The following is a 17,336-nucleotide window of genomic DNA, read 5'->3' as shown; positions in this document are numbered from 1 at the left end:
ACCCAACAGCCAGGGTTTTATACCGATTTGCTTGAACGTTTGTACAAACATAACACTTAGTCGTATTGTCAAGTGTGCAAAATTTGATTGAAATCGGTTCAGATTTAGATATAGCTCCCATATATATCTTTCGCCCGATATGGACTAATATGATCCTAAAAGCCAGAGTTTTGGCCCAATTTGGTTGAAATTATGCACAGGGAGTAGATTTAGCATTGTAGCTATGCGTGCCAAATTTGGTTGAAATCGATTCAGATTTAGATATAGCTCCCATATATATCTTTCACCCGATATGCACTTATATGGACCCAGAAGCCAGAGTTTTATCCCGATTAGCTTGAAATTTTGTACAAGGAGTACTAATGGTAGTATAGTCATGTGTGCCAAATTTGATTGAAATCGGTTCAGATTTAGATATAGCTTCCATATATATTTTCGCCCGATATGGGCTTATATGGCCACAGAAGCCAGAGTTTTGGCCCAATTTGGTTGAAATTTTGCACTAGGAGTACAATTAGTAATATAGTCATGTGTGCCAAATTTGATTGAAATCGGTTCAGATTTAGATATACCTCCCATATATATGTTTTTCTGATTTCGACAAAAATGGTCAAAATACCACCATTTTCCTTACTAAATCGCCACTGCTTAGTCGAAAAGTTGTAAAAATGACTCTAATTTTCCTAGACTTCTACTGCATATATATCTAGCGATAAATCATAAATAAACTTTTGCGAAGTTTTCTTAAAATTGCTCCAGATTTAAATGTTTCCCATATTTTTTACTAACATTGTGTTCCACCCTAGTGCATTAGGGTGGAACACAATGTTAGTAAAATGAAGTGGGATAATCCACCGCTGAAAAACTTGTTGGTGTTCGGTCGAAGCAGGAACCATTGTACCACGGTGTCTCCCCATTAGCCGACTTAAATTTTGAGTCTATAGATTTTGTAGAAGTCTATCAAATTCTGTCCAGATCGAGTGATATTTAAATGTATGTATTTGGGACAAACCTTTATATATAGCCCCCAACACATTTGACGGATATGATATGGTATAGAAAATGTAGTTCTACAAAGTGGTGCAGGGTATAATATAGTCGGCCCCGCCCGACTTTAGACTTTCCTTACTTGTTTTTTACTAAAATTGTGTTCCACCCTAGTGCATTAGCCAACTTAAATTTTGAGTCTATAGATTTTGTAAAAGTCTATCAAATTCTGTCCAAATCGAGTGATATTTAAATGTATGTATTTGGGACAAACCTTTATATATAGCACCCAACACATTTGACGGATTTGATATGGTATCGAAAAGTTAGATCTACAAAGTAGTGCAGGGTATAATATAGTCGGCCCCGCCCGACTTTAGATTTTCCTTACTTGTTTTAATTATGTATATTTAATTATGTATTTATATTATGTTTAATTGGTGGACATCCGTCCTATGACAAACCTATGTTAAATTCATAGCTTCAGCGCCAATTTTGCACCACTTCCGAATCCAAAAAGAACATTTTCAGTACTTTTTTGGTGACGCTTTTTTTGCTGGGTTGGGAATTCGTAGCTTTATTAGAAAATTCCAAAAAACTTAAACCCTTTTTGCCATATCCTAATGCTGGTGCTTTTTCCTCTACATAATTGCAATAAAACTTAATGATATTGTAAGATTTTGTTTATTTTCTTATGATTTAAAGACTTTTAGTAAAATCAAATGTATTTTTGTTTTTCAACTGTTCCTTATTTAGAATATTTAATATAAAGAATTTGGATGTTGTATTCACAAATCATTAATAAAAACATAATCATATAAATGTTCTCTCTGCTAGACCCTAAGGCTCTACTGTGGTTGTAGACTCCATCGGACAATTATACATGGTATTCAATTTTTCAACATCTGGTTTACTTAATTCAACTCGTTGACCAATGGTAGCACTACTATCATGTGTCGTTATTGTTGGCTGATTATTGACCGAGGATGCTTTCTTTCCAACGTGCATGATACTTTTATAATCATAGCCAAAACCATAATGGCTTACTGTGTTATTATCTAGTTTTCGGAAATTGAATTCTTGTCCTGGAGTGATATTTTCCCAATTGATAGTGACGTAATCATCACGATCGTATGACATGTGTTCGTGAAAGAATCCCAAAGCATGAAAAAGTTCATGTACAATGACAAAAACCTTATTACAGTGCGGTGCTCCAGTATACAAATTTAACCTTTGGGCTCCACCGCCACGACCAACTCTAGAACTGCAACCAGTTACTTCGGAAACAATATTCACAAAGTCAGCGGTTGTTTCATTTGCTTCAACAAATCGGATACAGGAAGCCGATTCCACTATATTCATGGCTGTCGTAATATTATTCACGAACAATGAATCTGAAAATAAAATAATTATGAATTTGACTATTTTTTGAATGCATATTCTAACAGCTGATCTAACCATAATATACAGGCTAATGGTAAGGTAGAAAATCCTATTTGTCAGTTCTTTTTACCGTTGAATTGAAAGTATTTTAAAAATTAAAAAAATTTAAATTTCATTAAGATATTTGCAGCAAATGGGATTTTTTTTTTAAAAAAAAAATAAAAATACAAAAAATTAATTTTTTGTTATCCTTCAATTGGATTAATTTTTGACAAGTATATATGGCCGTAAGTTCGGCCAAGCCGAATCTTATGTACCCTCCACCATGAATTGCGTAGAAACTTCTACGAAAGACTGTCATCCACAATCGAATTACTTGGATTGTGATATCTTAAATCGTTTTCTAAATTGTGAGTTAGTCCATACGTGGTATATATTAGACAAAAAAGGTATGTATAAATAGGTAAGTCTACAAATACGGTACGTAGGGAGATCGCTTATATGGGGGCTATACACAATTATGAACTTGATATGGACCAATTTTTGTGTGATTGGGGATCGATTTATCTGAGGGCTATATATAACTATAGACCGATATGGACCTAGTTAGGCATGGTTGTTAACGGCCATATACTAGCACAATGTACCAAATTTCAACTGACCTGGATGAAATTTGCTCCTCCAAGAGGTTCCAAAACCAAATCTCGGGATCGGTTTATATGGGGGCTATATATGATTATGGACTGATATGGACCATTTTTGGTTATTAAATATCATATAGTAAAACCACGTACCAAATTTCAATCAGATCGGATGAATTTTGTTTCACCAAAAGGCACCGGAGGTCAACTATGGGGATCGGTTTATGTGGGGACTATATATAATTATGGACTGATATGAACCAATTCCTGCATGGTTGTTGGATACCATATACTAACATCGAGTTCCAAATTTCAACCGAATCGGATGAATTTTGCTCTTCCAAGGGGCTCCGGAGGTCAAATCTGGGGATCGGTTTATATGGGGGCTATATATAATTATGAACCGATTTCGACATATTGTTGCGTGTGTGTTTGAGGCCATATATTAAAACCACGTACCAAATATCAACTGAATCAGATGAATTTTGGTCTTCCAAGAGGCTCCGGAGGTCAAATTTGGTGATCGGTTTATATGGGGCTATATATATGTATGCACCGATGTGGACCAATTGTTGCATGGTCATTAGAGACCATCTACTAACACCATGTACCAAATTTCAGCCGGATCGGAGGCTCTGTAAGACAAATGGGGGAATCGGCTTATATGGGGGCTATATATAATTATTGACCGATGTGGACCAATTTTTGCATAGTTGTTAGATACCATATACTAACACCATGTACCAAATTTCATATGCTTCTCTTAGAGGCTCCGCAAGCCAAATTTGGGGGTCCGTTTATATGGGGACTATACGTAAAAGTGGACCGATATGGCCCATTTGCAATACCATCCGACCTACATCAATAACAACTACTTGTGCCAAGTTCCAAGTCGATAGCTTGTTTCGTTCGGAAGTTAGCGTGATTTCAACAGATGGACGGACGGACGGACGGGCGGACGGGATGCTCAGATCGACTCAGAATTTCACCACGACCCAGAATATATATACTTTATGGGGTCTTAGAGCAATATTTCGATGTGTTACAAACGGAATGACAAAGTTAATATACCCCCATCCTATTGTGGAGGGTATAAAAATCAATTACGCATCTTTTGCCAGTGGAACTTTTAACAAAAAATCTTATGTACCTTCCACCAAAGGATTGCGTAGGAAATTTTACTAACGTCTATCACCCAAAAATTTATGGCGATTTCGATTGGGAAATAGGGTGCAACATTCTCGAAATTGATAGCAAAATATGAAGGACACTGTGATAGATTTTGGATACTGTACCTCTCACAATATTGGGAATTAAAAATAACTTTGGAATGACGCTATCATTTGGTCGAAAATGCAATAAGGTAAAAAGTAGGGTAACAACATGGCAACATATTTTTTGCGAATCGAAAACGCCATTAAATTTAAAAGAGAATTCTGTCTTAAAAGTATCCTTACTTCAAATCTCCGTTTGTTTGGCTCGAAACCAATACTAAAATCATTAATGTAAACACAAAATCTTTGGAACCGTGCATGCTTTTTTTTTCAGTGTGTCCTTCCAAGAGGCTGCGGTGATAAAATTTGGCGTTCAGTGGGGGCCTATATAGTTATGAATGGATATGGATAAATTTTTGCATAGAAATTAGAGGGTATATACTGATATTACGTAGCGAATTTCGGATGAGATTTGCTCTTCCAGGAGTCTCCGATGGTCACATTTGGGGTTCGGTTTATATGGGGCTTATATATACTTATGGACCGATATGGAACAATTTTTGTTTTTTTTTTTTTTGGGCTATACCTAACAATGATTCAACATGGCCCATTTGCAATATCATCCGATCTATATCTACAACAACTACTTATACCAAGTTTCAAGGCGATAGCTTGTTTCGTTCGGTAGTTAGCGTGATGTCCACAGACGGACGGACAGTTGGACAGACGAACGGGCGGACATCGCTAGATGGACTCAAAACTTCAACACGACGCAGAATAGTGTATATACTGACACCAATATTTCGATGTGTTACACATGGAATGACAAAGCTAGTATACCCTATGGTGGAGGGTATACAAATCGCAAAGACTAAGAAATGGAAATGTCATTTAGAAGTTAGTGAAATCTTTGATTTTCATTGAAATTGAGTTTTCCATTCTAGTAGAGGTTTGGTATCACCGTAGTCTACGGAAGTCTGTAGAAAAATAAATAAACTTTTCTCATTACCATTACAATGACAATGGACAGAGAACTGCAACCGGTGGCTTTTTATACCCTTCACCACTACTGTGGTACAGGGTATAATAAGTTTGTGCATTTGTATGTAACGCCAAGAAGGAGTAATCATAGACCAACCTTTTAGTATACGGATCGGCTTAGAATTAAATTCTGAGTCGATTTAGCGATGTCCGTCTGTCTGTCTGTCCGTCTGTCTGTCCGTCTGTCTGTCCGTCTGTCTGTCCGTCTGTCTGTCTGTCTGTCTGTCTGTTGATGTATTTTTGTGTGCAAAGTACAGCTCGCAGTTTTAGTCCGATTGTCCTAAAATTTGGTATAGGGTCCTGTTTCGGCTCAAAGACGATCCCTATTGATTTTGGAAAAAATCGGTTCAGATTTAGCTGCCATATATATTTTTCGCCGATCTGGTCATAATTGGCGTGTATATCAACCGATCTTCCTCAAATTCCGTACATCCGAATATTTTATGGATCTCAAAAAACTTGCAAAATACCAGCCAAATCGGTTCAGATTTAGATATAGCTGTCATATATAGCTTTCGCCCGATTTACACTCATTTGCCCAAAGAGGCCAATTTTTAACTCCGATTTGGTTGAAATTTTGCACAGGGAGTAGAATTAGCATTGTAACTATGCGTGCCAAATTTGGTTGAAATCGGTTCAAATTTGGATATATCTCCCATATATAGCTTTCGCCCGATTTACACTCATATGACCACAGAGGCCAATTTTTAACTCCGATTTAGTTGAAATTTTGCACAGGGAGTAGAATTAGCATTGTAGCTATGCGTGCCAAATTTGTTTGAAATCGGTTCAGATTTGGATATATCTCCCATATATAGCTTTCGCCCGATTTACACTCATATGACCACAGAGGCCAATTTTTTGCTGCGATTTAGTTGAAATTTTGCACAGGGAGTAGAATTAGCATTGTAGCTATGCGTGCCAAATTTGGTTGAAATCGGTTCAGATTTAGATATATCTCCCATATATAGCTTTCGCCCGATTTACACTCATATGACCACAGAGGCCAATTTTTAACTCCGATTTAGTTGAAATATTGCACAGGGAGTAGGATTAGCATTGCAGCTATGCGTGCCAAATTTGGTTGAAATCGGTTCAGATTTAGATATAGCTCCCATATATATGTTTTTCTGATTTCGACAAAAATGGTCAAAATACCAACAATTTCCTTGTAAAATCGCCACTGCCTAGTCGCAAAGTTGTAAAAATGACTCTAATTTTCCTAAACTTCTAATACATATATGTCGAGCGATAAATCATAAATAAACTTTTGCAAAGTTTCCTTAAAATTGCTTCAGATTTAAATGTTTCCCATATTTTTTTTTACTAACATTGTGTTCCACCCTAGTGCATTAGCCGACTTAAATTTTGAGTCTATAGATTTTGTAGAAGTTTATCAAATTCTTCCAGATTGAGTGATATTTAAATGTATGTATTTGGGACAAACCTTTATATATAGCCCCCAACACATTTGACGGATGTGATATGGTATCGAAAATTTAGATCTACAAAGTGGTGCAGGGTATAATATAGTCGGCCCCGCCCGACTTTTGACTTTCCTTACTGGTTTCGTATTGCAATCTTACCCACAAAATGTCGGTGGCAGTGAGTAAGACACCAATTCCCATGCGATCTTTTACAATGATACAAATGCGAGAATAAAAACACCACCAGTATATAACAATGTTCATATGCAGTGTCTTGCAATATTAAACCAATCGACAGCGTAACAACGCACGGTAAACAAAAAACGAGTGTGACACATAAGTGTGATTGCACGCAACAACAACAATTACCAGCAGTTGGCATTAGCTCAAGAGAATTGAGAGAGTATCAAATAAGCGAATATCAAACTGCTCAGATATGGGTAACCAATTTGTGTGATTGCTTTACTACGGTGTTTTCGAGAGACCAACACTCATACTAACAAACACCGACAGTCGTCGGTTGCATTGGATATTGGTGGTTGAAATTTTTTTTTTACCAATTGGTGTTTTAAGATTGCAAATATTGGTGCTTACTAAATACACTGGTCGGTTGCGATAGATCGCAGCCGTTCTCTGTTCCGAAGGGCATTTCTCATTACGGTGAAGGTTTGAAAGATTTACTTTACCAGGATGCAATACACAGTAAGGGTTTATATATAGGATTGCCCGAATTAGCCTGAATTTATCCTTCACCATTGATTATCCTGCTAAAAAAAAACACATTAATAGAACATATCTTACCAAACACACTCGATATGTTGTAATACACGATGCCACCGGGCCATAGAGCGGCAGGATTTATTGTTCCGCTTCTGGTTAAAGGAAGAATCATATCGTCCGACAAAAAATCGTCAGCTGGTTCTGTATCAAACTCCTCATCATTGGGATAATCCAAAGGAGCACTCCATATAGTAACGAATATAATGGACAAAATTCCAATGACAGAAAAGGAACCACGTAGAAGAACCATTTTAATTCACTTATTCTTGCTTGCTGATGTGAGAGTACAAAATTGAATTCATTTTATAGCAAAATCCAAAATGCATTGGCTTTCTACCAAAGGGAGTTCAGCGGACGCGAATCTCTATCACAAATTTTTCAGACACTTAATACCATCAACATTATCTAAATTACTTAGGTGTCATATTTATAAGACACCCTAATAATAGTAACAAAAGATCATATACTTGTATTATATTAAAGTATTATTTCCACGAATCTTCTATTATACGATGTCAAATACGAAGCATGGTTAATCTCAATTCTCCTTTCTATTACCGAAAGCCATTTGACTGAGACATTTGAATTTATTGCTAGCCATCTTTTTTTCATGACGTTTTTACACTGAAAAAACAGTTAACCCACTAGGATGGAAAATTTTCGTTAAATGTAGAAAAAATTAACTATACTGTATCACAAACGCAGATATCATGCAAATTTCACAATAATAAGTAAATTTTTTTTGAAAATTTTAAGAAAATTTATTATACATAATTATTTTTTTATACCCTCCACCATAGAATGGGGGTATATTAACTTTGTCATTCCGTTTGTAACACATCGAAATATTGCTCTAAGACCCCATAAAGTATATATATTCTGGGTCGTGGTGAAATTCTCAGTCGATCTAAGCATGTCCGTCCGTCCGTCTGTTGAAATCACGCTAACTTCCGAACGAAACAAGCTATCGACTTGAAACTTGGCACAAGTAGTTGTTAGTGATGTAGGTCAGATGGTATTGTAAGTGGGCCATATGGGTCCACTTTTACGTATAGCCCCCATATAAAGGGACCCTCAGATTTGGCTTGTGGAGCCTCTAACAGAAGCATATTTCATCCGATCCGGCTGAAATTTGGTGCATGATGTTGGTATATGGTCTCTAACAACCATGCAAAAATTGGTCCACATCGGTCCATAATTATATATAGCCTCATATAAACCGATCCCCAGATTTGGCTTGCGAAGCCTGAAAGAGAAGCAAATTTCATCCGATTTTGCTGAAATTAGGTACATGGTGTTGGTATATGGTCTCTAACAATCGTGCAAAAATTGGTCCACATCGGTCCATAATTATATCTAGCCCCCATATAAACCGATCCCCAGATTTGCTTGCGGAGCCTCAAAGAGAAGCAAATTTCATCCGATCCGACTGAAATTTGGTACATGGTGTTGGTATATAGTCTCTAAAAACCACGCAAAAATTGGTTCACATCGGTCCATAATTATATATAGCCGCCATATAAACCGATCCCCAGATTTGGCTTGCGGAGCCTCAAAAAGAAGCAAATTTCATCCGATCCGGCTGAAATTTGGTACATGATGTTGGTATATGGTCTCTAATAACCATGCAAAAATTGGTCCACATCGGTCCATAATTATATACATGGTTGCCACTCGAGCCAAAAATAATCTACCAAAATTTTATTTCTATAGAAAATTTTGTCAAAATATTATATCTATAGAAAATTTTGTCAAAATTTTATTTCTAAAGAAAATTTTGTTAAAATTTTATTTCTATAGAAAATTTTTGTTAAAATTTTACTTCTATAGAAAATTTTGTTAAAATTTTATTTTTAAGAATTATTTTTCATAGTTTCGGCTATAGGTCGATTAAAAAACGTAGATATGATGTTTTTCTTTTATTTTTATTTCCAATATTTCGGTTGACTTCGTCAAAAACAAAAAATTTTATTTCTGTAGGAAATTTTGTCAAAATTTTATTTCTAAAGAAAATTTTGTCAAAATTTTATTTCTATAAACTTTTTTTGTAAAATTTCTATAATTTTTCTATAGGAAATTTTGTTAAAATATTATTTCTATAGAAAATTTTGTAAAAATTTTATGTCTATAGAAAATTTTGTCAAACTGAATTGTATACGTATTTGATTGATCTTTTTTGATTTAGTATATATGGACTTACATACAGTTTTGAAGACGGCGTTAGGAGGTTTTAAGATACCTTGCCATCGGCAAGCGTTACCGCAACTTAAGTAATTCGATTGTGGATGGCAGTGTTTAGAAGAAGTTTCTACGCAATCCATGGTGGAGGGTACATAAGCTTCGGCCTTGCCGAACACTTACGGCTAAAATAATAATTCTATAAAAAATTTTCTCAAAATTTTATTTCTATGTAATTTTTTCTCAAAATGTTATTTCTATAGAATTTATTATCAAAATTTTATTTCTATAGAAAAATTTCTCAAAAAAAAATTGTTTATAGAAACTGTTTCCAATTTTGTTTTTCTATAGAGATTTACCAAAAATAAATTTTTTGGTAGGTTTCTACCAACTGAGGCAACCGTGGTGCTAATACAAATTTATTTTCTAGGTTATGTACGTTCCATTTTCATGTTTTAAGATAATAAAGTATTTAGAATCATTTTTGTTTTGTAAAATTTGTTTAAATTTAACGAAAAATATTGTTGGGAAAATTGTTTGGGAATGTATGGGAAAGTAGGGAACTTTTTTGTCCTTGTAGGGTAAACCGAACATTTTCCCTGGCAACACCCCCAGCACCCATAAACATGTACACCTTAATTTTCTTAAATATGCAACTGCGGTTTATCTCCCAGACCTATATCAATGATACCCCACAAATGCTAATGATTACTAATTCAGTAAGGGTGGTTTAGGGTATGATATAGACGGCCCCGCCCGACTTTCTACTTTACTTGCTTGTTTTAAATTAGATATAACTTCTAACCAAACCCAACAATCACTTTTCTCCGTTTCATCGTAAATTAATTAATCGAAATTAACAGAACTCAGTTTACCTAATACAGAAAGTTTTCTCTGCATATTTTCGGGCGTCAGAATTGTTCACTTAACAACACTAAGGCTAGGCCGAATTTTATGTACCCTCCATTATAATCTTATGTAGCCGGACCGAATCTTAAATACCCACCACCATTAATCAAATATTATGGTTTTCTATCAAATTTCAGGGGGGTTTGATGACAGATATTCTCCCAAGCAGAGCATTTCAACCAGTACACTTCCCAAAGTTTAAAGATTTTACCTGTGAAGACTATATCAGATTCTGGATTTATAAGAACCATTTTTGTTTGAGTTTTAGAAGAATCATTAACATCTATTGTAAGTGTGCCAGAAAATGATGACATAGCGTCTTGATTTGAAATGTAAAATCTGTAGATTTTCACGCCCATTATTAAAATGATTACGAGAAGTAAAACCTGCAAATTTTACATTCAGTTTCAAGCAATTCTCATGGTCAGGGCGCCTTTTATACCCTCAAGAAGTGAAATCGGTCTATATGAAGGCCTTACTAAATTCGATATACGTTTTTTTAATCTAAAATTCCGGTACATTTACAATTTCAGGCAAATCGGATAAAAACTACGGTTTCTATAAGCCCAAACAGTAAAATCGGGAGATCGGGCTATACTAAAAGATTGGCCGATACTCACAATTTTCTGCACACCTCTTTATGGTCTAACAATACCTCTAGATTTCCAATTTCAGGCAAATAAAAACTACGATTTCTAGTTTTTATTTGCCTGAAATAATCGGGATATCGGTCTATATGGGGGCTATACCAAAACATGGACCCATACTCATAATTTTTTGGCATACCTCTTTGTGGTCCTAAGATACCTCTAGATTTCCAATTTCAAGCAAATTGGATAAAAACTACGATTTCTATAAGTCCAAAAAGTAAAATCTGGAGATCAGTCTATATGGGGGCTATACCAAAACATGGACTGATACTCATCATTTTGAGCGCACCTCTTTATGGTCGTAAAGTACCTCTAGATTTCCAATTTCAAGCAAATTGGATAAATACGGATACGGTTTCTATAACTTCAAGACCCCAAATCGGGAGGTGAGATTATATGGGGACTATATCAAAACCTGGACCGAACTTTAGCTGCCAGCAGAAAAAAGACAAGTTCGTGCAAAATCTCAGCACGATTGTTTCATTATTGAAGACTGTAGCGTGATTACAACAGACAGACAGACGGACATGCTTATATCGTCTTAGAATTTCTCACTGATCAAGAATATATGTATATACTTTCTATAGTCGGAAATCGATATTTCGATGTGTTACAAACGGTATGACAAACTTATTATACCCCGTCACCATTCTATGGTTGTGGGTATAAAAAGTGACACAACATGACAAAAAAGGTGGTATAAGTATGTGAAAGATTTTTTTGGCTCAACAAGAAAGTTGCACAAAATTATCAACGCTTGGAAAATGAAAAAAAAGATGCCACTACAATAACACAGCGGTACACTGAAACCCACCAGGAAGAAAACTTTCGGTTAATTTTAGAAAGTTTTGAATATTTGTAGAAAATTTTAACTAAACAGTATTACAAACGTTGTCATCACGCCGATGTCATAAAAATAAGTAAAGATTTTTCGACAAATTCAAGAAAATTTATTAGACATAAATAAGTTTTTTTCACTTGTTAGAGAAAATTTTGTAGTTTGAAGGAAAAACTTGGAGTTCAAAATTGCAAGAATGTTATACGAAGTTCATGATGGACACACTTTTGGTAAAATTTACAAATTTAAAGAAATTCTAAACTATTTTGTGGAAGACACGAATTTAGTTAATCGTTATGCTTCATTTGAGTGTAGTTTTTTACTCGGTTATAGTTAATTTAACTAACGTACACAAAAAATTATTAGAGTAAAGGATACTTCCTCCAAACATAACAATTCCATGAACTAAAAATAAAGTTAAATTGGCTTTAGTGAAATAGAGAGTTCACTTTTTTTTTTGAGTGTAATAAGAATGTCAAGTAAGGTGGTTGACTTCATCAAATTTTTTTGAAACTCTTGGTCTAAATAGACATGCGTAATTCTTGAGGGACAGTCGGTGTATACAAGCTGACCATCGTCTGAAATTCTTACATTGGGTTCACCACACGCAAAGAAAAAAACATTTGGAAAACGTGTACCGAAAACGTTTTTCTTTTGTTAGAATTTTTTGAATTTCTTCGAAAATTTTAAATTTTTATTACCAAAAAATTCGTTTGTTACAAAATTTTTATTTTTTTAATAAAACAATTATTTTTGAACCACTATACTTTTCTGACTTTAAGTCTTTAATAAGATACATTTAACAGTTAAAAATTAATATCGAAGCAGGGATCGAACCCACGACCCTTGGTATGCAAGGCGGACGAACTAACCACGGTGCCCACGGTGCCCAACTAAATGTATATTTCTGTTAAATAAAGTTTGTTTAACCGTGGGTCGTGGGCGCCGAAAACGATGCTATATAAATATAACTGTTGATGACAATAACAGCTACGCCCAGTGGATAGTGTGTTGGCTTACAAATTGTATGGTCCGCGGTTCGATTCTCCGTCCAGGCGAAAGGAAAAATTTATAAAATGGAAGTGAGGAAGATGTGAGGGAAAATGCAATTAGCCAGAAAAGATTGTTTTTTTTTTGGAGTTAGGCTTTATGAAATTGTTTTTATATCCTGGAAAAGAATAAACAAAAAGTATATACTTTTCTTCCAAATAAACTTCCTTACAGCGAAAAGCAAATGAGAAACGATCTTTGTCTGTCTAAAATTTCGTTTGGGAGTCAAAGGTTGGTGGGTCACGCTTGCGTATGTCGATCTCCTAGTTTACTTATTTAGTTTGCGGTAAAAGAATGTTCGCTGCTGACCAGAGATGGTCTGTATCAAACTTTTTTAGGTTTGCGACTGTCGCAAAGTTGTAAACGTCGTATACGTCACATACGTGTCGTAAATGTAGAAAAAGTAACAAAAGTCGCAAACTCGAAATACTTTAGTCGCGTCAGCTAGGCGATGGTATGTGCGAAGAGAAGGCTTTAGTCCCCACATTTTCACCATTGCCTTTTGCACGAGTACAGGGTAACCGTGGATTTTCTCGTCCTTTCTTAGCTTTAAGATATTTTGCACACCCACCAACGGGAATTTCGATGCCACCTAAGGAAATAGGCTTGACCGTGGGAAAACTTTCACAAATTTCTGCAGAAACTCTCAGCGAATGCTGTCAAACTAAGATAAAAACTGTTCAGGATTTCTCCTATTCAAAATTAGGTTTTCTACAGTAGGTTTACGACTTTTGCGACATACGTATTATACCGTCGCAAATGTATGTCGCAAAAGTCACAGTTTGTGACAGGCCAACTCTGCTGCTGACCAGTAGCAAAGACAAAATATTATTTTATTCCTTTTATATATCATTTGCCAAAATTCTCATTGTAAACAGTGTATTTTGCCGCAACTTAATTTCCAAATGGAAAACCAATCTAAAAGGGATAAAGGCAAAAATATGAGTTTCTATTTCTTTTGCACATTCTATTTGCCCTGTCTTGAAGGTAGTTTGTTCTCGTTGGTAGAAATTGCAATAATTGCATTGAATGAATGAATTACAAATACAATTATAATCTTGGTTATGTGAAACCTAGATAAAGTAAAGAGGACAAGGAGAAATTTGTGCAACAGGATATTGCTGTTCTTTCGCTTTCCCGCCTCCCGAAAGAGTTTAGAAGATGTACAAGTGCTGCTTTAAATGAAACAAAATTGTATGGCGAGCCACAAACGCTTGAGAACACATACACGCACACACTCAAGCAATTAATATGGGGTAACTTGAGTGTAGCAACGATGTGCAGTTGCAAATGCATGTGGTTGTTGTCGAGTGTGGGTGTGTGTGTGTGTGTGTGTGTGCGTAATGCATACATCCATGATATTAATAGCAATAATCCTATTTCACAATTCCGAAGGCAGATAAGAGAGTTAAACGCATACATACATATGCACAATATCATCATCATCATCATATATGTATATGAAGTTATATTTCCCCCATACATTTCAACTTTGCAATATCCTACTAACCCACAAAATAAGGACTTTAATATATGAGGTGATATCGTACGCATTACAAGATATTTTCCAACATAATGTGGTTTAGTAGCTAGAGGTCTTAATTCATGTGCAATAGGAAATTTATATTTAATATTTTTTGACAAAGTTTTACCCCAACTTTTAATGAAGCTCTGTTAAAGAAAGGTGAGCTAAACAATTTCTGATCCGTTCAACGAATATGTATGTAATTTTGTATACAGTGTGGCTGATAGGTATTACAATCGACTTCAGGGGGCTAATCACGGCATTCGATATCGAGAACTTTTGATCGAAATCTAACTTTTTCGTATCACGGGAGTCGATATCGAGTTTTTTTGATCGACAATTTTTTCGATTGGTAAATTGCAATGGTAAAACATTTTTCACTTGTTTTTTACATTGTTTCCGCCATGTAGGAATAGTAAATATATTAGTTTTAGTTCGAATTGTTGCTAGTTTGTAGTAAATGTACATATAATGAACATATTTTGAATATTTAGGACTAATGCAACTCCAATAAAAGTTAAACTAAAATTGGTCATATTCGAGTTCGGCAGCGAGCATCTTAGCTTGGCAAAGAACCATATATAAAGTGCACATGATAGATCGATATCCAAGAGATTGTGATCAACCAAATACCGTACCATTCTGTGACAACATAACGCTTCTGGAACACCTTGTAAGAATAGTGAATTATGAAGGCTTCCACTCCCAAAAAATTTTAAGACGGCAGACAATTGTAAAGTGATAGAATTGATGCTGACATGCCACCAAAAATTATTTTCCATTTGAACGCCTCCTTCGTCAGCCGAAATGCAAAAGGTGACCATTGAGCCTGCAAAAGGTAACTTTCTACCAGTGCCCACCATTTCAAACCCATGTACTTACACCAATAACAATGTGCACTTTTATTCTTTATTTGTCGCCGAATTATTTTATTGTTTGTGTTGTATTATCTTAAAACTTCTTAACATCGTTTTCTAAATTGTGAGTTAGTCCATACGTGGTATATATAGGTACGTTTACAAATAATTACGAATCAATATGAACTTTTGCACGGTAAGTAGAGATCCAGAATTGAAATATGGGGGCATTTCTGAGGGTTTCAAAGCTTCTCTAAGTGGTTTCACTGGAATGTGGAACGCCGTTCGGACTCGGCTATAAAAAGGAGGTCCCTTGTCATTGAGCTTAACATGGAATCGGGCAGCACTCAGTGATAAGAGAGAAGTTCACCACTGTGGTATCACAATGGACTGAATAGTCTAAGTGAGCCTGATACATTGGGCTGCCACATAACCTAACCTAACCTATGGGGGCTATATACAATTATGAACTTGATATGGACCAATTTTTGTGTTATTGGGGATCGATTTATCTGAGGGCTATATATACCCAGCAAAAATGTGGAAGTTCTTCTCAAGGCACAACTTTAAAAGAACTTACAAATATGCTCTTCCAAAGATGTTCTTTATTTTAACTACACAAGAAGTTCATTTGAGTCAATTTCTTTATAACTTGCTTTTTTCATATTTTTAATGGGAAATTTATTTTTTTTTTGTTTCAAATTGGTTAAAAACAGATTAAGAAGTAATAAAATGGTACAATTTATATAAATTTAGCCGAAAAAAATGCTAAATCCTTTGTAGAAAAATTTCGAATTTTTGAAAATATTTGATCACAAAAGTTCCCGACAAGCGTTGTAATGCATTAAAAATCATAAAAATTTTTAAAAATTCATTATTTGTCAAAATATCACAAAATTTCTTAATTCACATCCAAAACACTGAATTCGCCTTACACCTTAAGAAGTGATGCAAATTCAGTGCAGCGTCTGTTGAAATGGTGGACATCCGTCCTATGACAAGCCCATGTTAAATTCATCGTTCTGCGTCAATTTGGCACCACTTCCGGATCAAAAAAGAATATTTTCACTACTTTTTTGGCGACGCTTTTTTTGCTGGGTAACTATAGACCGATATGGACCTAGTTAGGCATTAGGTTGTTAACGGCCATATACTAGCACAATGTACCATATTTCAACTGACTCCGATGAAATTTGATCCCCCAAGAGGCTCCAAAACCAAACCTCGGGATCGGTTTATATGGGGGCTATATATGATTATGGATTGATATGAACCACTTTTGGCATGGTTGTTAAATATCATATAAAGGGTGATTTGTTAAGAGCTTGATAACTTAAAAAAAAAAAAACGCATAAAATTTGCAAAATCTCATCGGTTCTTTATTTGAAACGTTAGATTGGTCCATGACATTTACTTTTTGAAGATAATTTCATTTAAATGTTGACGTAGCCCCACAAAAAATAGTCTAAAGGCGTCAAATCGCATGATCTTGGTGGCCAACTTACCGGTCCATTTCTTGAGATGAATTGTTCTCCGAAGTTTTCCCTCAAAATGGCCATAGAATCGCGAGCTGTGTGGCATGTAGCGCCATCTTGTTGAAACCACATGTCAACCAAGTTCAGTTCTTCCATTTTTGGCAACAAAAAGTTTGTTAGCATCGAACGATAGCGATCGCCATTCACCGTAACGTTGCGTCCAACAGCATCTTTGAAAAAATACGGTCCAATGATTCCACCAGCGTACAAACCACACCAAACAGTGCATTTTTCGGGATGCATGGGCAGTTCTTGAACGGCCTCTGGTTGCTCTTCACTCCAAATGCGGCAATTTTGCTTATTTATGTAGACATTCAACCA

General features: G+C 35.4%; 1 protein-coding gene across 1 annotated transcript; it reads right to left on the bottom strand.

Moving 5' to 3' along the window:
- Nucleotides 1-1,652: 1,652 nt before the first annotated feature.
- Nucleotides 1,653-7,762, bottom strand: LOC142227257 (zinc metalloproteinase nas-15-like). The gene is made up of 2 exons (XM_075297697.1): nucleotides 7,495-7,762; nucleotides 1,653-2,381 (listed from the first exon to the last, which is right to left on the bottom strand). The coding sequence occupies exons 1-2, from the start codon at nucleotides 7,721-7,723 to the stop codon at nucleotides 1,828-1,830; spliced, it is 783 nt and encodes a 260-aa protein (XP_075153812.1). The 5' UTR covers nucleotides 7,724-7,762; the 3' UTR covers nucleotides 1,653-1,827.
- Nucleotides 7,763-17,336: the final 9,574 nt, after the last annotated feature.

This window comes from Haematobia irritans, chromosome 2 (genome assembly GCF_050003625.1).
Source record: "Haematobia irritans isolate KBUSLIRL chromosome 2, ASM5000362v1, whole genome shotgun sequence".
NCBI lineage: Eukaryota > Metazoa > Arthropoda > Insecta > Diptera > Muscidae > Haematobia > Haematobia irritans.
Note: the sequence above shows the minus strand (reverse complement) of the source record. Positions and strands in the feature narration are given on the sequence as shown.